At 36.4% G+C, this 23,046-nt stretch overlaps 1 protein-coding gene across 1 annotated transcript; it reads left to right on the top strand.

The window, feature by feature from the left end:
- The first annotated feature begins 135 nt into the window (after positions 1 to 135).
- On the top strand, positions 136 to 22,471 carry SOCS4 (suppressor of cytokine signaling 4). Its single transcript, XM_054567539.1, has 2 exons — positions 136 to 385; positions 19,837 to 22,471. The coding sequence occupies exon 2, from the start codon at positions 19,926 to 19,928 to the stop codon at positions 21,249 to 21,251; it is 1,326 nt and encodes a 441-aa protein (XP_054423514.1). The 5' UTR covers positions 136 to 385; positions 19,837 to 19,925; the 3' UTR covers positions 21,252 to 22,471.
- Positions 22,472 to 23,046: the final 575 nt, after the last annotated feature.

Below are 23,046 nucleotides of genomic sequence, written 5' to 3'. Positions count from 1 at the left end.
ATCGCGCTCGCCACACTGCGCTTGCGCCAGCCCGCCCACGCCCAGCGCTGGTCCGAGCCCAGGTCGCGGGATGGTGACGTCACTGCTCGCCGAACGCTAGGGAAAAAAGCCGGTTGCTGAGGGAGTGAGGAAAGAAAGGGAGGGATCCGAGCACGGAAGTGGTGGTAGCGTCTGGGGAGCAAGTGGAGGCGGTGACCGCGACGTCTCACAAGGGAACTCTGCGCCGAGCGGTGGGAACTTGCAGAAAGGCAAGCGCCTTATAGGACCTACATGAGGTGCAGGAGTGGCTGGGCCTCACTCCTCCACCTCAGCGAGCACCCAGACTGATGGCGATAGTGATGGCGGCAGTTACTTGGACAGCGCCAGTTAAACTGCGCTCGGAGAGGTGAGTGGGGGAAGGGTAGTTGCTGCTTGCCTACCAGTAGGGGTCCGCTCCTTACCTTTCAGGTTCTCTTCATATACTACAGTATCCGCGACCCTGAACGGGTCCAGCACCTTCTTGGCGCCTGGCTGGAGAATGTGATCGTTGGGCACCTTCTCTAGGGAAGAGAAAAGCGAGACCCTTTTCGAGCCTTTAATCTCGGCATCCTTCACGCCCTCACCTTGTCATTTTTATAGAAATAAAAAGGAAGGAAGACTTAATCTTAGTTTGCGATCCCTGGAGTTATGGCATGTACATTAACACGTAATCTTGGAGACTCTACATATATCCTTTAAGAAGAAAGTAACTTTGGAAGTTTCTGTTCAGACCCCACTTCAAGTTCACTGAAGTGCATATTTGGATTTAAAAGACGAGTTAGAACTAAAGTGTATTGTTGAATACTTCGTTCGGTCCATGCAATATGTGCTTAGGTCTTGGCCATTAAGTTTATGTTTTGCTTTTGTCTTAACGCTCTCCTTGTTCGGAAATCTGTCTCTGACGAAAACCTTCACAAAGATTGTGTGTGTGTGTGTGTGTTACCCACCACTTAGTCTCAGTCATACCTTGTTTATGGCATAAATGAGACGTTTTTCTGTTGTAGAGATTGCCCGCATTGTTTTTCAATCTCGTTCCATTTCGAAAGGTTGCAAACACACGGCACATAGTTAAGACAAGTCGTGGTATTGTTCTTACCGTGGTGGCATAGTGTAAAGGGTGGTTTTGAGTACTGGGCTCAAATAGGCTTGCTAGACACTGAGGTTTGGTATATGAATGAAGAGGAAGAGTGATTGGCTGGAAAAGAATTTGGGATTTGTGGGAAAATTACCAATCTATTGTTGAATTCCCTCTAGAGGGAAAGATACCTGAGACAGTTCTTGAGTGACAATGTTATTTGGCGATCTCGTTTCTTCGATAGACTGATCTGTGAATTTTTTATCCAAGTAAATATCATTGGTTAGACTGTAGGGTTCAAGCTGAACTCTGACATTGTTCATCTCTATAATGAATAAATCTTGATGAGATTTCAGTGTGTTACTATTCAGAACTCAGCATAAGAATTTGCAGATTGGAACAAGAGTTATAGCTATAAAATGCCCTAACTATAATATCTATAATACCATTTGACTTTAAAATTATGAAGGGTGCTCACACATCTGTACTTTCACTTTGCTTAGGTTAAGGAAAATTTTCCTTTACAAATTTCACATGTCTGGAAAGAGCCTTTAGAGTCAAACAGCCCTTTTAACTCTGACAGTTACTCGTTGTGTGACCCTCAATATGCTCATCTACTTTTTCAGAATGTCAGATTCCTCATCTCTAAAATGTAGATGATACCTACATCCATTGAATTGCTAAAGTATAGTCTATGGCCATACCACCTTGAACGCGCCCAATCTCGTCTGAGTTGCTAAAGTATATAGGAGATATTCATGGATGTATAAAACTAATTAATGTCTCGTGTTATTAACAGGGTGCTTTGGGTGGACATTTAGTGGTTTCATTTAAAATGAAGTCAGTTTAAATCATTATCCAGTGAATTTTCAAATATTAAAAGATGGAATCTTTTTGCTACCATGTTTTCACAATTTCATTTGTTTCAAATACTTGCAAATTTTAACATCTTCAGTGAATTTATGGTCGTCTTGAGGAAAACAGACATTCAGATAAAATGTACACAGTGATAGTGCAACAATAAAATATGTGTAATTTACATGTTAGCAAAAACTGCTTAAATGTTAAAGATCACATAGCTCTTTAAAAAGAAACCCATGACAGTCACTGATGTGATTGTCAAAATTTTCCACATGGGCAGACAGTGCTTGTTGTAAGGAAGTCAGAAGTCGGTAGCTGACTGAATTCACTGAAAATAATGCTAAGGTCACAGATTCAATTGCAGTGAAGTAAGTTAGCTTTGCGCTGTTGTGGCCACTTAGAGTATCCTTCGGCTCACAAATACTGTTGATTTCAAGAGCAGTAGGGTGAGAAAACATGAATATGTTAACCATTCCACTGGTATTAAATGTACATAAAAAATAATTTCATATAATGTTAGAGAGTCAGTTTATCCAAGAGGCATATCAGTGTTGCCTTATAGAAGGAGTTTTAAAAATACCTTTTCAATAAAATGTATTTTATATAAAAATTGTTAATCCTGTGAAAGATAACACTGGACGAGAGTGTAACAATAACAGGAGAACACAGTATGGAATAATAACATTGAAGTTTAGAAATTTGAAGATTTTTGTATGTCTAAAAAGTATCCTGAAACTCATCCACCTTTTAAATTTATTTTTGGAGTAAATAGTATTTGCACCTGTATAAACCTCCCAGGGTGTAAAAGGGAACAGTCTTGTGTTATATTAACACTGGATCCAACATAGATATAGCAACTATTTTATAGGTGAAAAAAACTGAGACTCAGAAAGGTTGTAATTTGTCCAAGGTCACAGTCCTACCAAATGTCAGAGCTACAAATAGAACCCAGGTCTTTTACCTTCTAATCAAAAGTAGTCTTACCACACTGTCTCTCCAATTTATAACTGTTGCTTTAAAAGTTAGAAGTTAGTGAAACGTATCCAGATATTATGGCAATTTTATTTAAGTCTAGAGTTACCTTATACTAGTTTGTAGGTAAAACTTGTCCCCAAGCTTAAACGTAAGCATATGTAATTATTAGAAAGCAATGAAAAGAATAATCTATAATCAGTTTTAAAAAATTATTTGCCTACTATTTCTGTTGAAATTATTTATTTACTTAGAGAGCTTGCAAAAACTACAAAACTTTTATAACTAAAGTTTGGTTATATACATCCATATTATTTTCAAAGAATTTAAAATGTTAAGACTTTTTTAAAACAGCATGTTCAATATCAGGAGTAATTTAAAGTGCTTTATGACATTCCAGAAATACTAAAGCCTCCTAGCCTCAGTTTTATGGGTATGTTTTTGTGCAGATTTTCTAGCCTTATGTGTAAGTAGACTTTGTTTCATCTCTTTCCTTTTAAATCTTAATTTTACTACTTTACCACCTTTCATTTTTAGAAATTAGCTTCTACATGAAAAGTTGAGTAATACTAGAAAGCAACCTGTACGCATTTTCATTAAGCTCAATGTATGCTTTCTTTTGTACATTGTAATCCTGGCAGTAAAAACATGAGACAGCTGGCATTATCCAGATATTACAAAGGGAATACTGAAGCTAAAGATTTTTAAAATTAGTTGACTAGTAAGTGACAGAGTCTTAATCTTAGCCCATGTTTGATGATTTAGCTACTCACGCTATTTCACCTGTACCATGCTTCCTTTGAAATATGGTAGAGTGAAAAACTGTAGATTATTATTTTTATGGAGCTTTAAAACTTTAAAATTTTCTCTTTAGGCTAAATTGCTCTTACAGGGAAAAAAAAGACTGCAAGGAAACAAGCCACAATGTCTAAATTGACTGCTTAATTGAATTACAGTCGACCTTTTAACAACTCTGGAGTTAGGGGCCATGATCCCCTGCCCCCACATGCAGTTGAAAATCTGAATATGACTTTTAACTTCTCCAAAACTTAACTAATAGCCTGCTGTTGACTGTAAGCCTCGCTATTAACACATATTATATTACTAAAATTCAGCAGCACACCAAAAAATATTTTTGTTTTGCTGGTCTGAGAAAAAATAGGTATAATTTTGATTCACTCACACTAGATGGCTATTGTATTGGATGTTGTCGTTTTTTTAATTTGACAATCTAAGGGAAAAGAGATCAATACCCCTGACTAAATAGTCAGGTATTGCATGTTTTAAATACTCTTGCAGCACATCAGTTGAAAATCACTGCTCTATATTAACTTCCTTCAGTTTCAGGTTACTAGACATTGCTCTTTGTCTTTAGTTAGCATGCTCAGGAAATGTACACTCATTTTAATATTAGCCCATGTTAATGTTTCCCAAAAACTTATTCTCAAAAAAAGATTTGTCATAAGTTAAATATTGGAAACTATGGCTTAAGCAGATTTCTTAGCTAAAGCACCTCTTGGAACCTTTTGCTAGATATGCAGTGTAATCTTTCAAAGGAAAAGCATTTCCCAAACTTGTTTGATAAAGAAACTCTTATTTCTCTAGAAAATGTATTGACATCTTTTAGTACTAGTATCTACAAGACTACACATTGGGAAGTAGTGACATAAGCAAATTATTATTAGGAAAGTAAGTGGAGAAAGTGGGATAAGAAGGTATAATAGTACTAATCAATTACTCCTTTTTTTTTCCTTTTTCTTTTTTTTTTAAATCTAGTTAAGTCCCAGGCTTGGTAGCATGAAAAAAGGAGAAACAGTTCACCCTTGTACAACATGGGTTTGAACTGCATGGGTCCACATACATAGATTTTTTTTCAATAAATATATTGGAAAAATTTTTGGAGATTTGTAACAGTTTGAAAAAACATGAACCATGTAGGCTAGAAAAATCAAAAAATTAAGGAAAAGTTAGGGATGTTATAAATGCATAAAATATATGTAGATACTTAGTCTATTTTAACATTTACTACCGTAAAATATACACAAATCAATTATAAAAAGTTAAAACTAATTAAAACTTACACATTTATAGAGCATACATATTGCCATTCACAGTGGAGAAAAATGTAAACAAAGATGCAATATAAGCCGTAACTGCATAAAATTAACTATAGTACATACTGTACTACTGTAACAATTTCATGGTCACTTCCTGTTGCTATGAGCTCAAGAATTGAGCTGCAGTGAGCCCAATTATTGTGAATATCTGCTTAAAAGGCTGTGTGACGTTCATCATCTCTTTGTGAGCAGTTTGTCTCCCCAGTAAATTGAATTATCACAGTAAAAAGTAATCTCTCATGATTCTCACGTATTTTTCATCATATTTAGTGCAATACCATAAACCTTGAATAACAACATTGGGACCCATATAAAGTGCCACTAGTGATCCTGGAAGTGCTCTAGTGCTCCCAAGAAGCAGAGAAAAGTCATGACGTTATGAGAAAAAGTTGAATTGCTTGATATGTATCATAGATTGACGTCTGCAGCTGTGGTTGCCCACCGTTTCAAGATAAATGAATATAGTGTATGGACCATTGAAAAAAAAGAAAAAGAAATTCGTGAAGCTGTTGCTGCTGCTGTGCCAGAGGGCCTGAAAACCTTGCTCTTTTTACGAAATACTGTTTTATCTTGTATTGAAAATGAAGCTTTTATGTGGGTGCAGGATTGCCATAAGAAAGGCATACTTACAGACCCGTAATATGATTCAAGAAAAAAAGCGAAGTCATCATAAGACAACTTAAAGCAAAAGGATGGTGCAGACTCTAAAGTTAGAGAAATACATGCCAGCAAAGGATTGTTGGATAATTCTAGAAAGAGATTGATTTAAAAAAATGTCAAGATGACAAGAAGAGACAGCTTCTGCCAACCAAGAGACAGCAGGGAAGTTCCCAGACGCCATTAAGAAAACCATTGAAGAGAAAGAATATCTGCCTGAACAGTGTTTTTTTTAAGTATATTTTATTGATTATGCTATTACAGTTTTCCCAATATTTTTCCCCCTTTCCCTCCCTCCACCCAGTACCCCACCTTCCCTCCAACAAACCCCACTCCCCACCCTCATGTCCATGGGTCATGCATATAAGTTCTTTGGCTTCTCCAGTTCCTATACTATCCTTAACATCCCCCTGTCTATTTTGTACCTACCATTTTTGCTTCTTCATCCCTGTACCTTTTCCCCCATTCTCCCCTTCCCCCTCCCCACCGATAACCCTTCATGAGATCTCCATTTCTATAATTCTGTTTCTGTTCCGGTTGTTTGGTTAGTTTTTGTTCTTTTAGATTCAGTTGTTGATAGTTGTGAGTTTGTTGTCATTTTACTGTTCATAGATTTGATCTCCGTTTTCTTAAATAAGTCCCTTTAACATTTCATGTAATAAGGGCTTGGTGATGATGAACTCCTTTAGCTTTACCTTGTCTGGTAAGCATTTTATCTGCCCTTCAATTTTCAAATGATAGTTTTGCTGGATAGAGTGATCTTGGTTGTGGGTCCTTTCTTTTCATCACTTTGAATACATTTTGCCAGTCCCTTCTTACCTGCAAAGTTTCTTTTAAGGAATCATTTGATGCCCTGATTGGTGTGGCTCAGTGGATTCAGTGCTGGCCTGAGAACCAAAGGATCGCTGGTTCAATTCCCAGTCAGGGTACATGGCCTGGCTTGCAGGCCAGGTCCCCAGTTAGGGGTGCTTGAGAGGCAACCAACGCATTGATGTTTCTCTCTTCTCTTTCTTCCTCCTCCATCTCTAAAAATAAAAATTAAGTTCATTAAAAAATTAAGTTTCTTTTTTTTTAAAAAAGGAAAATCAGTTGATAGTCTTACGGTTACTCCTTTGTAGGTAATTTTTCTTTTCTCTTGCTGCTTTTAACACATTGCGTACCACTCCCGGGTTTTCTTGTATTTCACGTGCCATCTGTTAAGGACCGCTCACGAGTTTTCTCGTTTTTCATGAGCCATCTGTTATGAACTTTAGATGTCAACACACTGTCTTGTCCATATCGAATGAAGCAATCTCATTGGTGGAAACCGTGCGTCAATCCACAAAAAACTATATAATTGCACGAACCCATAAAGCATTGCAGTTACATTGTATTTTGGTCATTCGACCGTGGCGTATGTCTTAGAGATTTCTATGCAGTACGCAATATATTAAGATTCTCTCTTCATCTTTAACCTTTGGCGTTTTAATTATGATGTGTCTTTGTGTGGTCTTCTTTGGGTCCAACTTGTTTAGGACTCCCTGTGCTTCCTGGACTTGTATGTCTACTTTGTTTGCCAAATTAGGGAAGTTTTCTTTCATTATTTTTTCAAATAAGTTTTCAATTTCTTGCTCTTCCCCTTCTCCTCCTGGCATACCTATGATTCATTTGGCACATTTGGAGATATCCCAGAGACTTCTTATTCTTTCTTCATTATTTGAATTTTTGTTTCTTCATTCTGTACTAGTTAACTGTTTATTTCTTCCTTATGTTCCAGATCATTGATTTGAATCCCAGCTTCCTTCCCTTCACTACTGGTTCCCTGTGGATTTTTCTTTACTTCACTTAGTGTAGCCTTCCTTTCTTCCCTTATGTGTTTGCCATACTCAGTGAGATCTTAAACATCCTTATCACCAGTGTTCTGAACTCTGCATTTGATTGATGGCTATCTCTGTTTTGCTTAGTTCTTTTTCTGGAGTTTTGATCTGTTCTTTCATTTGGGCCATATATCTTTGCCTCCTCAATTTGGCAGCCACCCTGTGGTTGCTTCTGTGTATTGGGCAGAGCTGCTTTTGACTCTCTCTTGGTGCACCTGTTATGTTGCAGGGGGCAGAGCCTCAGATATTTACCACAGTGGGGCAACCTGCTTTGCTGCTTTGTGGTGCTTTATGTGAGGAAGGGTCTGAGAGGGAACAATGCCTCTTGCTCGGCTCTTGCCCTGTTTCCAGTCACTTCCCCTTCCTCCTCCATGTGCCTGGTGCCTTTTAGCTGCTGCCCTAGAGCTGAATCCCAGAGTGGATGGGTTTGCTTATGTCCTAGGGCCCTGTGGGTACTCTACACAGATTCTCCTGAGAGACTGGCAGTTTCTTCACTGCCCCAACCCCCACTGGTTTTTATGAGGCTTTATTTTCCTGGTGCTGGAACCCTGGGTTGCATGATCTGGTCTGGGGCTGGGATGGCTCACTTCCCAGGTGTCCCTCCTGGTTTTTACCTGCCACAGATGAATGTGGGACCACGGCCGCCACACCATGTCCTTTCCGCCTGGCTCCCCGTCTCTGCCCCTCCTACCCATCTGGCTGAATATTTCTTTAAGTCCTTGGTTGTCAGACTTCCATACAATTCAATTCTCTGGCAGTTCTGGTTGTATTTTATTTTGAGATTAGTTGCAATCCTTCTTATGGTTGTGTGAGGAGGTGAAGAATGTCTACCTACACCTCCATCTTGGCCGGAAGTGGCTCTCTGAACAGGTTCTTAATGAAGAGGTAATAAACACCACACCAGAGAAATTAATAGAGCCTGACTTGGTGGAGATGAATGTTTCCAATCCAGAGCCAGATGATGAGGGAGAAGACGTAGAAGAAACAGCACCAGGAAACAAACTGACATCAGACAATCCAGCAGAAGGGTTTCGATTATTCAAGGTGGCTTTTGACTTCTTTCATGATATGGACTTTTCTGTGATACAGGCACTGAAACTAAAGCAAATGGTAGAAGAAAGGGTGGTGCCTTATAGAAATATTTTTAGAGAAATGAGAAAACAAAAATATCAGACAGAACTTACAATGTATTTTCATAAATTTAACACCAAATGTGCCTGCCTGTCTTGCCTCCCTTTCCACCCCCTCTACCACTTCTGCCTCTGCCAGCCCTGAGACAGCAAAAACAACCTTCCTTTTTTTACCTCCTCAGCCTACTTAACCTAAAGACAAGGATAATGAATAGTAAATAATCATTATGTCATATTTAATAAACTTATCTGTGTGTACATATGTGTCTTCATGTGAAAATCTGTTGTATGGCAAGAACTATATGAGATGTTTTTGTGTAATCATCATTGCCTCAATATTCACATGTGCAAAACTTGTATTGTGAAATGGACAGACTACCTTCAAGTATCAAGTGAGTGATACTTGATGTATAATTAATAATGTGTTACTTTTCTTACTGTTTTATAATTTTGCTTCCTAAGAATTATGTTACATCATGCTTCTCATAATTGGAGAAACTGCTTATCAGCCTGTCATCACAAGTAAGTGGTTTTAAATATGTTTCTAATGCTGTATTGTGAATATGACTGTAATACTGTATACCATAAAAATTTTATGACCATTCATTAATATATAGGCTAGGGTACTATGAAGCAGTGGTATCAATTACAGGAGACTACCATAAAGTAGTCGTATTGCTACTTCTTCATTATCAGTGTATGAATTGTTAAAGATAAATAAATGTGAATTTTTTTATACATTTCATTTTTGATGTCTAGTGTTAGTAATATATGTAACATCTACAGTGTTTTTTAATATATAAGACTATTAATGTAGCTACTGACAGACGGTTCATTTTGTAAATAGGTGACGTAAACATAATGCTATCCATAAATATACCATGGTACTGTAAATGTATTTTCTCTTCCTTATGACTTCTTTTTCTTTTACGGATTCTAGAGAGACGGTAAGGCAGGGAACAAGAGGGAGAGAAATATCTACATGAGAGAAAAACCATCAATCTTTTGCCTCTCGCACATACCCTGACCAGGGACTGAACCCGCAACCCAGGCATGTGCCCAAAGTGGGAATTGAACTTGCAACCTTTTGGTTTGCAGGACAACACCCAACCAACTGATCCACATGGGCCAGGGCCTTTTGTGTTGATTGATTGTTATCCATAAGACTGCTATCAACAATAGGCTATTAGTAGTTAAATTTTTGGAGAGCCAAAAGTTTCAACTGCATGGGGAGTTGTTCCCCCTACCCCCGCATTGTTCAAGGGTCAACTGCACTTTAAAATATATACTGAAAATAAACCTGTATTGCTTTTATAGTGAGAAAGATTTTGGGGGGTTCAGAGGTTTTTCTCATATGAACAAACCCGTTTTTCATATCTTTTTTCTTTATCATTCCAAGGAATTCATTTATTGTCAACTACACGTTATGTTCCATTTGTGATACTTAAATATTTCCACCGAAATCCTACACAAATATCAGATTTTAATCAACTATCAACAACTATGACTCACAGGATATAGTTCAGGTATCATGGACTGTGATCAGAATGCTTTCAAGGAGTTTGGGGGTACATAAGGGCAGGAAAGCTTTGGAATCATGGATTTGGCAAGGAATTTCCTGGGCTACATTATTATTAGAATAGTAATTTATTCATGAATTTTTTTCTGCAATAAAGTGTTCTTTATAGGATCAAATTTATGCCCTGTCTATGTGGCTCAGTTGGTTGGCTCATTGTACCTACACCAAAAGGTTTAGAGTTCGAGCCATGAGCAGGGCGCATACTTAGGTTGTGTGTTTGAGCCCTGATGAGGGCCCATATGGGATGCAGCTGATGGGGGGGGGGTGTGGGCTTGGGCGTGGGTGTATGTTTCTTTCTATCCTCCCCTTTCTGAAGTCAATAAAAACATCCGCAGGTGAGGATTAAAAATATTTAAATAGGGTCAAATTTATTTTAATTTAGTGTTCACATGAAATTTGGCCTTAAATGTACATTACCATTGTATATCCAGTAATTGTTCAATGAATATATATAATAGTGATCCCTCATCCAACATCATAGAGAATATAAATGAATTTTCCAGATAAATGAAATTTATCCTTTTAATTGTAGGCTTTTTAACAGTTTCTATAGAAATCTTGATCTTAAAACACCTTCTAGGCCTCAATAGAACTAAATGTTATTTAAATCTTTTATTAGAGTGCAGTGGCCGTGTCAGGTATTCATTCTATTTTCACTGTCATTGCAGTTGGTGGTAGAACCAGGGACCAAATGGCTACTGAATTTGGGAACTTCCTTTTTCAAAAAAAGGTTTTTATATAAACCTGATTCTTAGACATTTGCCTCTGGCTCATTGAGAAATAATATTTTTTAAAAATGATGTCACTGTTTTCTCTGAAGAGAAATGTAACTTAGCTGCCTTCATAAAAAATTAATTATTAAATCAAAAGCCAAAACAACCTTCTCCCAAGTGATTCTTTCACCCTCTTTTTTTTAAAAAGAAAGAAAAGAAAAGCTCTTTGCAGCTACCAGCAAAGATCTTTGATTCGTCAGCACCTTTCAAAGTATCTTTGATTTCCCTACTACATAAAAATGGTAGTAAAGCCATGTTCTTAATATTTTAAAACTTTTTTGAAAGATTTTATTTACTTATTTATAGACAGAGGGGAAGGGAGGGAGAGACAGAGGGACAGAAACATCAATATGTGGTTGCCTCTCGCACTCTCCTTACTGGAGACCTGGCCCACAACCCAGGCATGTGCCCTGACTGGGAATTGCAATGGCAAGCCCTTGGTTCACAGGCTGGCGCTCAGTCCACTGAGCCACACCAGCCAAGGCTTCTTAACATTTTTTGTCTTCTGCTTTACACAAAGTTTGTATAAAATTCTGAGAATACCTGAAACTTAACAATGTTGTATGTCAGTTATACCTCAGTTTAAGAAAAAATAAGAATGAACATAGGCTATTTTTCAAAGGACTCATTCAGATTTAGAGCCCTAAACTTTGTTTACATTCAGATTTTACATGTCTAGGCAAAACACCAATGCACTTTTTTTGAACTTAACTTTAGCCTTTAAAAATATGACAATAGCCCTGGCTGGTGTGGCTCAGTGGATTGAGCACTGACCTGTGAACCGAGAGGTCTCGGGTTTGATTCCCAGCCAGAGAACATGCCTGGGTTGCAGTCCAGGTCCCTGGTTGGGGGCATGTGAGAAGCAGCCAACTGATGTTTCTTCTCACATTGATGCTTTTCTCCCTCTCTTACTCCCTCCCTTTCCCCCTCTCTGAAAATAAATAAAATATTTAAATAAATAAAAATATGAAAATATAAGTTTTCACTAAAAATTGTTATTTTTATTTCAAGTATGTGATTGAATTTTTTTATTTTTAATAATTTTGGTTTAATGAAATTTCTGGAAGAGATTTAAATTTTTTCCATGTATTTAAATATGAAGATGTGACATTTTTATATGTCTATCCTCTTTTATAAAATTATGAAATAGTAAATAAAATTCTAAATATCTTTTTTCCTAAAATGATGTCTCTCCATAGCATAAGCTTTTTAAAGTTAATATTTCAGTAATTGTAAGATGTTTCCTATACCATGAAGGGATCAGTTTTGTTCTGTTTTGCCTTTCTCTCTCTCTCCGTCCCTCCTTCCTTCCATCCTTTCTTCCTTCCTTTCTTTCTCTCTTAGTTTTGTTTTTTGTTTTTGCCGGGGTGGGGGGGTGTTTGTTTTGTTTTGTTTTGTTTTTTGAAAAACACTTGTGAGCATTTAGTGAATTTCCCTCCATGTGGCTTCAAACTAACAGGACTCAGGGTTCCTTTCCTACACCTGCTCTCAACACCTTTAATATTCTTTTCGGCTCATCCGCTGAGGAATTTGGACCTCAGGATAATAGGCTGCTTTGGGAGCTTTCCCTTCCCCAGAACTTTGTAGTAGCCCTGTCACACCACATCAAGGATAGGAGCAGTTCCAGTCTTATTTTTGACAGCATTTACCTGTGGCTGCTCACTGACCACGGTCCACAGTGTATCAAGGTTGACAGTGGGGCAGAAGCTTTGGTTCCTCTTTATGGGAATGCCTCATTCCAACTTTCCCAAAGTAACTCGGGTGGTATTTGTCAAAGTTGATCCTGTGATGATGCAAGCCACTAGCATTACCTTGGCCTCCCCGGTGCTTCCTATGTGGCCAAGACCATGGCTCACGTGGCCTGGAAGTTTCTGAGACTTCCTCATTGTGGATGACTGTCAGTGGCTGAGAGGCAAGAGGGAGGCCTCCATGAATCTTTCTTAATATATCTGCTAAGTAGCCCTTAAGAGTCACCTCTTATCCCAGTCAGGTTAATCAAATTTAGAACACTTGTCGTTTTGTAAAAGAAAAATGCATAACTCATCTTAAAAGTTCAAAACTTATTTAAATATTTTGCCCTGAGATAATTAGCAAACCTTGTGTGTTACAAAATTTCGGTGATCATATCTATTTACAAAGTATTGTAAAGATTCTCTTATTTAAGATGATGTATTCCATGGTTCTATTCCAGCGACATGCAAGCAGTGTGGTGCACTGAAAGTGAACAAAGAAATGGAGAGGGCACAATTGAGTCTTCAGCTTTTCGGAACCCCAGCTCTTCCCCCAGGGACAGTACACCTTCAGACAAGTAACCCATCTGACAGTGGATGATTGGAACATTGTCAACCATATAGCCAATATTAATAAATTTTAATTTTTCTAACTTTTAGACAAATATAAGTGGAAATAAATATTATTTCTACTTTGAAAACTACAATATTGACATTCTGGCTAATATATTAATATGCTTTGTTTTACCAAATCACATTTTGCCATAGCAGTTTTAAAAAGTAGGACTTCTGAAGCATGAACTCAGTTTTTCTAGCAAAAGAATACCTATGTAAAATTTACGTAAAACTATAATTCTTAGATTCAAAAAGATAATCAGAAGATTTTCTGTGTATTAACTCTTTTTTTAAAGATTTTATTTATTTATTTTTAGACAGAGGGGAAGGGAGGGAAAAAAAGAGGGGGAGAAACATTAATGTGTGGTTCTCTCTCACACGCCCCCCGCCCCCCCAACTGGCAGCTTGGCCCACAACCCAGGTGTGTGTCCTAACTGGGAACCAGACTGCAACTTCTGGTTCACAGGCTCGCACTCAATCCACTGAGCCACACCAGCCAGGGCCTGCATTAACTCTTTAAGTACAGCTAAATGTTTATGGAAAATTTATCTAAGGTAATGGTATTTTTTCACTTTATTTTACGGACACGTGCAGCATTAGCATATGTAAGAATGGTTAGTTAACCTAACATCCATAGATACTTGATCTATTGGTACCTACTGTATATATAAGTTGGTAAACCTGTTACTACATGTGCTAACGCATGTAAACTTGTATAGAGGAAGACTGGAAGTTACTTCTATAGGGGGAAATGTCAAATTGTTTTGTAGCTTTCTGGTCTGTTGAGTTTGAGCTCTATCTGGCATATTGATCCTTTTTTACTTTGAAGTATTAGCTATCCTCCTGAAAATTGTATTTGCTCATCAGCTGGTTTGCATTGGGCTAGAGACAGGTGTTCTATGATTTCTTCATTATGAGCTAGTTGTCTAAAACTAGCTTAGGTGCTTTAATAAAACAACATATCTAATGTGCGTGTTTTTTTCCAAAAAGAAAAAATATGTTAACATTAATTGAGTACATATATTTAGAATCTGAGCTGAGTACTTCACATTATTTCATTTAATCCCCAACAGCCCAATGAGATAGATAGCATCACTACCTCTGCTTTACAGATAAAGAAATAGGTTTCAAGGTCATATAGCTCGTATAAAATAAACTGGACTCAAACCATATTTCCAATGCTTGCTGTCACTGCTGTGAAACTACATTCTTGCCATATACATGTATAGAGATGACGAAAATGTTAAAAATGGTTACTGGGTGGTAGGATTATGGATAGTTTTTACATTTTTCTTTACAACGTTGTCTACTTTGAATTTTTCACAGTGAGTATAAATTACTTTTTTAAACTTATATTCATCAAAATTATATATGCACCTAGGTTAAAAATTAAGCTGAGAAGCTTAGATAAGCTAAAAAACACGGCACTGCCTGCCCATCCCAAAGGCATCTACTTCCAATTTTTTTAACTGTTTTTCTAATAATTACCTCCATATTTCTGAATAATATGTTTATACTTTGCTTTCTTGATTCATTAATTATTAGATTAGATATCAGTTCTTAAGATAGGATTTACCTCTCAGTTTCATTCTCTTACCATTCTTTTATTGTAATTATATGACAATTTTGGTAAATACTGTTCACTGCTGAGCCACATGTTATATTTCATAATTCCATTTTCTTTCTTGTATAATGTTTGAATTTTTCTATAATCAGTAATTACCTAATTCTTTTTCCATTCCTTTCTTATATTGTCAATTGTATTTTCTAAAAGTCAGTTCTGTTTTTTTTTTTCCCCCTTAAAATCTGCCACCATGGAGCCTTATGTCCTTGTGTGATTATATGAATGACTTGCTCTCCAGCAGGTCCAGAGACCTCGCTTCATCATCTCAAGAATTCACTTTTCATTTTCTCCTATGTTAAATATCTTGTTTCCTGTTTTGCTTCTTCTGTTTTGGCTTTACACCCTAATTTTAGAAGAGAACATTATCCAGTATGAGGTAAAATTGTTGCTACTTTGCCCATCTGAAAATTTATTTTATCCTCATATTTGATTCATGGTTTGGTTGGTTATCTCCTCAAGGTTGGAAACTAGCTTCTAACTTCTAGTGGTACTCTTGAGAAACCAAATGCCATTTTATTTAGTCCTTTGATTAGGATTTTTCTCCCTCTTGAAGACTTTATTTTTGGGGGGGGGCTTTTATTTAGTTATTATTTTATTTTTTCATAGTAAGAACACTTAACATGAGATTTATCCTCTTTACAAACTTTTAAGCATACAGTACAGTATTGTTGCCTATAATGTAGGAAGACTTTAGTATCTCCTTATCTCAAGGGTTCTAACATTTTAGAATAAAGTAACTTTATCTGTATTTGTTCCCTGCATTGCTGGGTGCTCAGTGGGCTCTTTCAATACAGCTTTTTTGATAATTCTTCCCCTCCATTTTATTAGAGATTTTCTGTGAAATGTCTGTATTGATTCTCTAATTTTCTTAGCTTTTCTGTCTAGTTAACCATTTTTTCCTATTTTTTGTTATTTCCTCAGCTCATTTTCTGACTTTCTTACTGAATATTTTATTTCTGCAGTTGTATTTTTAATTTCCAAAACTCTCTTATCCTCTAATTGTCCCTACATCCTCTTCTCATTCATAGGTGTAATATCTTCTCTTAATTTGGAAGAAATCAATTTTATTTTCTGCTCCTTTTATAGTCACTGTTTTCTCCAAGTTTGTTATATTTTAATCTCTGTCATTTGTGTTAGAAATTCATATTCTAGAGTGAATGAAGCACAACAATGCTGCCTGAAAGCTTCAGGTGAACAAGGTGGGCTTATAGACTGGTGAGCTTCACTGCATGTTTGTGTGCCCTTCTAGCTTTTTATTGGAGTATTCCCAGAGAGCAGCATCTGTAAGTCTCTTTTTCTTTGGCCATTCTGTTTCTCCAACAAAGTATCTTCCAGGCTTTCATTAGGAGATATTTTCCTGGCTGTTAAGAGAGCAGGAAACTTTCATTCTATTTTTAATCTGAAGTCTCCCCTCCACCCTGGCTGTGTCTGATATCCAAAGCCCTGTGCCTCTCTGGTTCAATTTCTTCAAATAATAAAAAAAAACTCATCTACTCTAAGTGTGGGAATAAGAACCAGAAGCATCAAACTGTTTTCGTGAAGATTTTCAGCCTACCTCCATATTCCACCCTGTTCTCCATCTACACTTTCTGTAGCACCTGGTGCTTCTGGGTCCTGGACTTTGCCTGCTGTCGTGGCTTGCTTCTCATCCATGTTGCCTCTGTGCCTGGTGTCACCTGCATCTCCACTGCAGTCAGTTATTGCTCCTCCGTTCATTTTCTGTGCTTGTAATTTGTGACTCAGGTTATAGCTATCTTCCAGTTTCACTGAAGATGAGATTTGTGTTTTATTTCTCTTTTTTTCTTTTTCTTGTTCTGGGATGACTTCTGAGAAAAGGATGGAGCAGAAAGATTTCACTTAGGCCATTTTCAAATCAGATAATTACTTATTTTATAATCAGAAGAAAACAGCTGTTTTCATTTCCAGGGGAAATCAAGTTATAGTACTCATTAAGAAATTTAATATGTCCAGAGAGGAGAGGAGGGGAGGATAATGGGCAGGGGGTGGGGGGGAAGGGTCAAGTCAAGGAACAGGGACAGAGGACCCCCATGGACAAAAATAACAGGGAAAGGAGGATTGAATGTGGGAGGTTGGGGGGTGGGTAGGGCAGGGGAGTGTAATGGGGAAAAATGGAGACAACTGTAATTGAACAACAATTAAAAGAAAGTATGGGAAGTAGCAGTTTTAACTAAAAGAAGCGTTAGAATCACTAAAAGATTTTCAAGGAGACTTGGTTATGTTTGAAGGCAGAAATTGAGAGAAAAATTGAAGTAGGCCCTGGTAAAGGTGAGAAATGTTATCAATAATAGAGGTAGAGAGCTTAGCTGTGATATAGAAATAAAGAGAGAAATGACACAATTTAGAGGTAATAAGGAGGCAAGATGGAGCTCACACCCGTTGGAATAAAGTTGGTCATATATCAACTAAACTGCTATTTTAGTAATTTTTTATTAAGTAAAAGCACCAGGTATTTCAAACCTTACGTGATGATTTTCACATTATTGTACTGAGTAAAAAATATGAAATTACATAGTAGTAACAAAAAATATCTGCTTGGGACTTCTTTATTATTTTTTATCTTGAAAAATATATTAAAGTGTAAGCTCTTCAGCAGTAACAAGTGTCTCTTTTAATCAGTATCTTCATTTTCTTTCGCTTCTGCTTATTTATTTTTGTTCAGTTGAATTTAGTCAGTTAACAACTAACGGATACTGTTGAGTACAATTTTGGTATACTTTCTTTCAAAATTAGATTTTAAAATATTTTTCCCATGAACTTGAATGATTGTATGTCCATAAGCTCACTAAATCAAAATAAGTATAATCACTACATGCTATTCAGTGTTCCAAAATGGAATACTTTATATGGCAGGTCTGTGTCATTAGTTCACACTTTTAAGCACATGACATCATATTTGCCACTGCAGATACTTGTTTCAAACACTACCGCTTTAAAAGGATTCAAGTGACTCTAAACATTTACTTGACTCTTGGGATTGTTATGTTCCTCTAACATAATCAGAAAACCATAATCAGAATGTTGAGTGTAATTGATTTTCTTACACACAAAATTCAACTTGAATTTCAAAACATTTGAAATTATACAACCCTTTCCCCCAATTCTGGACTTAAAATCTTTTTCCACCTAAGAATAGTTAAGTAAATTACACCTATGACCAATCATTAGTATTAGTCTTAATAAAAGTCAGTATTTTCCATTGTAAATTTTAGTATATCTAACCAATTTCATGGCAAAGGCATTGCCCTATGGTAACATATCTGCTTGTTTGTCAAAATTATCAAGAAGAATACAAGAATGTGTGTATATATGTGGGAAAATACCAAGTTTTTGTCCAATTCTGTATTTTCCAAAAACTACCTAGATTGATGGTGAAGTTGACCAGTTATTGAAATGAGTTGACAAAACTGCATTGGGGTTCTCTGAATTTTGTCAACTGTTAAAGTCTTAATTGAACATTAAACATGAATCATATCTAAATCATGGATGTATATAGAACATTGCCCATTTCCATAGGTACCTTAAGAGTCATAGATTGCCGAAATGGTGCTTTTTTTTTTTATTAGGTGGCTTACAGTACTTCATAGTTCTTAATAGATTGTCATCAATCCATTTATACTATGTGCCAACCTCCCTTAGTGATATTGGACCAAAAAGTGATATAGAATCCCTGACTTCATGCAGATTACAACCTCATCAAGGTTATTCATTTTGCCTCAAATTGGCCTGATGCCTTGTCCATGAAAGCCTGTGGCACCAAAATGTGGGTAGATGCTAAAATTCACCTGATGCCAAATCCTACCACTCCAGCTCCAAAAATTTCATCATTGACCAAGAACTTGTTCTTAGGAGTTTGCCTCAGCTAGGTTTCTTCAATATATATTGAATCCTTCCCCAACCCAAGGACAGATAAGAAGCTCTACAAAAGGAAACATGCCTGTCCTACTTTGAAAAAGAAAATAACTGTCTTTCTCTGAGAAGATAGACTCCTCAGGCTAAAATTGGTGTTTCTTAAAACCAAGGCCTCTGAATCCTAAGGGAACTGGGAAGTCATAATGGGACTCAGACTTCTTCCTCCTCTTCCTTTCTACCTCTTCTAGTTTCTTCCTTTCTCTCTTTCTTCCTTCTCTCCCTCCTTCTCACCCTACCTCCCTTCCTTCTTTATTGCTTGTAATTTTCAGCACTTTAAAACTTCAGTGGGCATTTTACATTTCCCCATGGAAAGGATAGCTAAAAAAAATATTTTGGAGTTGGTGCTAGAATTTGATAACCTGGTTATCTTAGAGTGATCTAAAACATATGATGGCTCTTATTTGTGTCTTTTGTAAGTAAAAATTGGGAACTCTACTCCTCCAAAAAAAAACCCTACATTGGGAATGCTTCTGTGGCATTTGTACTGTTCAGTGGTGATTATTTAATAAATTCTTAATAGCTTTATAACTTAAAACTGTTAATATTTTCAATCAATAGGAATAAAAAATAAGAGGAGGGACGTGAAGGAACTATTTATGGTAGTGACCTTTAAACACCAGTTTATAGATTTCTCACTGTCTCTTACAGTGAATCACTGGTCTGCTGTGAAATAAAAAAAGAAAAAAGGGGGAAAAGATATTGGCTTAAGATGTACCTCAACACGAAATTATTCACATTTTGAGCATATACTTTGGCTAATAGAGGAAGCTTGGTTGTTTAAGTACTCCATCTTTTTCATGTACTAATTACAGTTTTTCATCTTGTGTCTAATTGAGGCTCAATATGTAAACTATATGATGTGAATAACAAATGATTAAGGATTTTTTTTTCTTCCTTAGGTACATGAAAGTGCCCAGAAGAAACTTCCTTCCAGAAAAACTGAAAAAGCAGTATTTATAACACTAGAATTTTTGGATAATTTATTAAAATGGCAGAAAATAGTGAAAGTAATAGTAAAAATTTAGATGTCAGACCCAAAACTAGTCGGAGTAGAAGTGCTGACAGAAAGGACGGTTATGTGTGGAGTGGAAAGAAATTATCTTGGTCAAAAAAGAGTGAAAGTTGTTCAGATGCTGAAACAGTAAATGCTCTAGAAAAAACTGAAGTTCCTTTACGGAGCCAAGAAAGAAAGCACAGCTGTTCGTCCATCGAGTTGGATTTAGATCATTCCTGTGGGCATAGATTTTTAGGCCGATCTCTTAAACAGAAACTGCAAGATGCTGTGGGGCAGTGTTTTCCAATAAAGAACTGTAGTAGTCGGCACTCTTCAGGGCTTCCATCTAAAAGAAAAATTCATATCAGTGAACTCATGTTAGATAAGTGTCCTTTCCCACCTCGATCAGATTTAGCCTTTAGGTGGCATTTTATTAAACGACACACTGCTCCTATTAATCCCAAATCAGATGAATTGGTAAGCACAGACTTGTCTCAGAGTGAAATGAGGGATGGTCAGCTACAACAAAGGAGAGACATGGAAGAACAGGTGAACTGTTTTTCACATCCCGATGTTCAGCCCTGTGTCATCACCACCAACAATGCTTCATGTAGAGGTGGTCTTATGACTGACTCTGTGATGAACCTGATTTCAAACAACAGTATAGAAGATAGCGATATGGATTCAGATGATGAAATTATAACACTTTGCACAAGTTCCAGAAAAAGAAACAAACCCAAATGGGAGATGGATGAAGAAATCCTGCAATTGGAAACAACTCCTAAGTACCACACCCAGATTGACTATGTCCACTGTCTTGTACCAGACCTTCTTCAGATCAATAACAATCCATGTTACTGGGGAGTTATGGATAAATATGCAGCTGAAGCTCTACTAGAAGGAAAACCAGAGGGTACTTTTTTACTTCGAGACTCTGCACAGGAAGACTATTTATTTTCTGTTAGTTTTAGGCGTTACAGTCGTTCTCTTCATGCTAGAATTGAACAGTGGAATCACAACTTTAGTTTTGATGCACATGATCCTTGTGTCTTCCAGTCTCCTGACATTACTGGGCTCCTAGAACATTATAAGGACCCAAGTGCCTGTATGTTCTTTGAACCACTTTTATCCACTCCTTTAATTCGGACTTTCCCCTTTTCCCTGCAGCATATATGCAGAACAGTTATTTGTAACTGTACAACTTACGATGGCATTGATGCCCTTCCAATTCCTTCTTCTATGAAATTATATCTGAAGGAATATCACTATAAATCAAAAGTTAGAGTACTCAGGATTGGTGCATCAGAACAACAATGTTAGGTAAAGAGTAGGAACATGGGAATTTAAATATTTTATTTTTCTTAATGCTACTTTGAATTTTTCTACAAGGGCAGTTAGAATCCAGAATAAACCTCTGCCCTAAATTTTGCTTCCAGATCAGTTTATTTTTCTTATGATACACTAATTGTTAAAGGTTACACACTAAGGTTTACTGGATATTTTTTGACCAGGTGTTTGGTTTTTGTTTTTATCATACAGAGTGTATACTTAATTTTTTTTCTTTTCATTATAATTTGCATATGATCCAGAGATATTTGAAATTTTGTAGGCATTGTAAAGACAGTTAAAAATCTGTACTTCATGATTTCCTTTAAAAATAATCCTGTGTCCTTTCCTACATGTAAAATGCTTTGTTAACCTATGCTTTTGGCATTGCTATACATAAAATACGGTTTCCTCATCCCCCTTTTCAGAGTTGTTTTAAAATTCTTCAGTAAAGCTAAGTATTGTAATTCACAATCCATATTAATGTAATTGACTTCAGTAATTTACTAATAGGGATGTTAAAGTTAACAAAAAGGCTTAAAATCAAATTTGATATGTTTTTATATAAAATATTAACTATAAAGCAGGATTACTAAATTTGATCAGTAACAACTAAATGAGAACATGATGTTTTTGGAGGTGAATTTATTATTCTACAGTATGGCATGGTCTTTTGTTATGAATAGAACTCTTGAAACCTGGAAGAGTTACCATCTTCAGAACCTAAATATCGTTCCTTTCTCACTGGGAGCTTTAAAAATAATGATAATACTGTTAGCAATTAGTAGTTACTAAAGCAATTGTGCGGTTTTTCTGTATTTACTAATGAACTGTTGCTCCTACTTAGCTCTTGTATAGAAACTGTAAGCCTGTTATTTGAGGAAATGCCGCATTTCATAAGTAGCCACAAATTTTCATTGATCCCTATGTAGTTTTTCATCATTTTAAATTGAGTTTGAGTAAATCTTCAAAAGTAAACATAGAGCTTGATATTTAGAAAGCTTAATATTGTTTTTAACCTTCAGGTTTCAAGTGATATTTCTTATTTTCAGAGTTAACATGTCTTTATGGTGGCTTCAAAAAGAGGAAAACATTTTGAGAGCTACATGACTTATGCCATACTGAACAGTACTGGGCAACAGGTTTAATATTTTAAATTTACTATCCCAAGAACACGAAAGCATTTTTAGAAACATAATTATTTCAGTATAAGATAAATGGAGTGATATTCTATTCATCCCCTTTCTAAAAGAATGAATAATGAATTTACTAAATAGTTGTTTCCTCTGATGAGCTGTTAACCACTTTGCAAATTATCATTTTTAATATCATAGTAATTAATTTCTTGATGCTAGTTTAGCTCTAGTGGGAAACTGATTCTACCTGGGTTGAAAGAAATTTGACTCAAAATTCCAAGTTAGAACAGACATTTCTCAAGTATCATTGCTTTTATGTTGAAGTGTAGCATTTATTTCTCTTTAGGGCAGGTCTGCTGCTAATATAAAGATGCCATTTTTTTCAATAATAGTGTTAAAATAAATTTTTAGCAATTATCACAAAATTAAACCAAGAAAATCTGTTCCCATTATCTTCTAGCATTTTTTTTTCTCAGTGATCTCAAGGTTGTCTTGGTTCCAATGAAAGGTAGCTCCTAGAATAGTACCTCTCTTAGCAGTGATGAGGCTTGGAATCTCAAAACCAATGTCAGGATAAATATCTCTTCTAAAGATATTTCCCTTTTACAAAAGAAAAGTCTACTACTACCTCATCTTTATTTAAGGCACTTTTG

The sequence above is a fragment of the Pteronotus mesoamericanus genome, unplaced genomic scaffold, assembly GCF_021234165.1.
Source record: "Pteronotus mesoamericanus isolate MK-2021 breed Mesoamerican mustached bat unplaced genomic scaffold, CSHL_Meso_final contig_182, whole genome shotgun sequence".
In the NCBI taxonomy this organism is placed as follows: domain Eukaryota; kingdom Metazoa; phylum Chordata; class Mammalia; order Chiroptera; family Mormoopidae; genus Pteronotus; species Pteronotus mesoamericanus.
The sequence above is the reverse complement of the archived record's forward strand: the minus strand, read 5'-3'. Positions and strand labels throughout refer to the sequence as shown.

Coding starts and splice junctions, on each gene's coding strand:
- SOCS4 (XM_054567539.1), top strand. CDS start 19,926: ATGGCAGAAAATAGTGAAAGTAATAGTAAAAATTTAGATGTCAGACCC.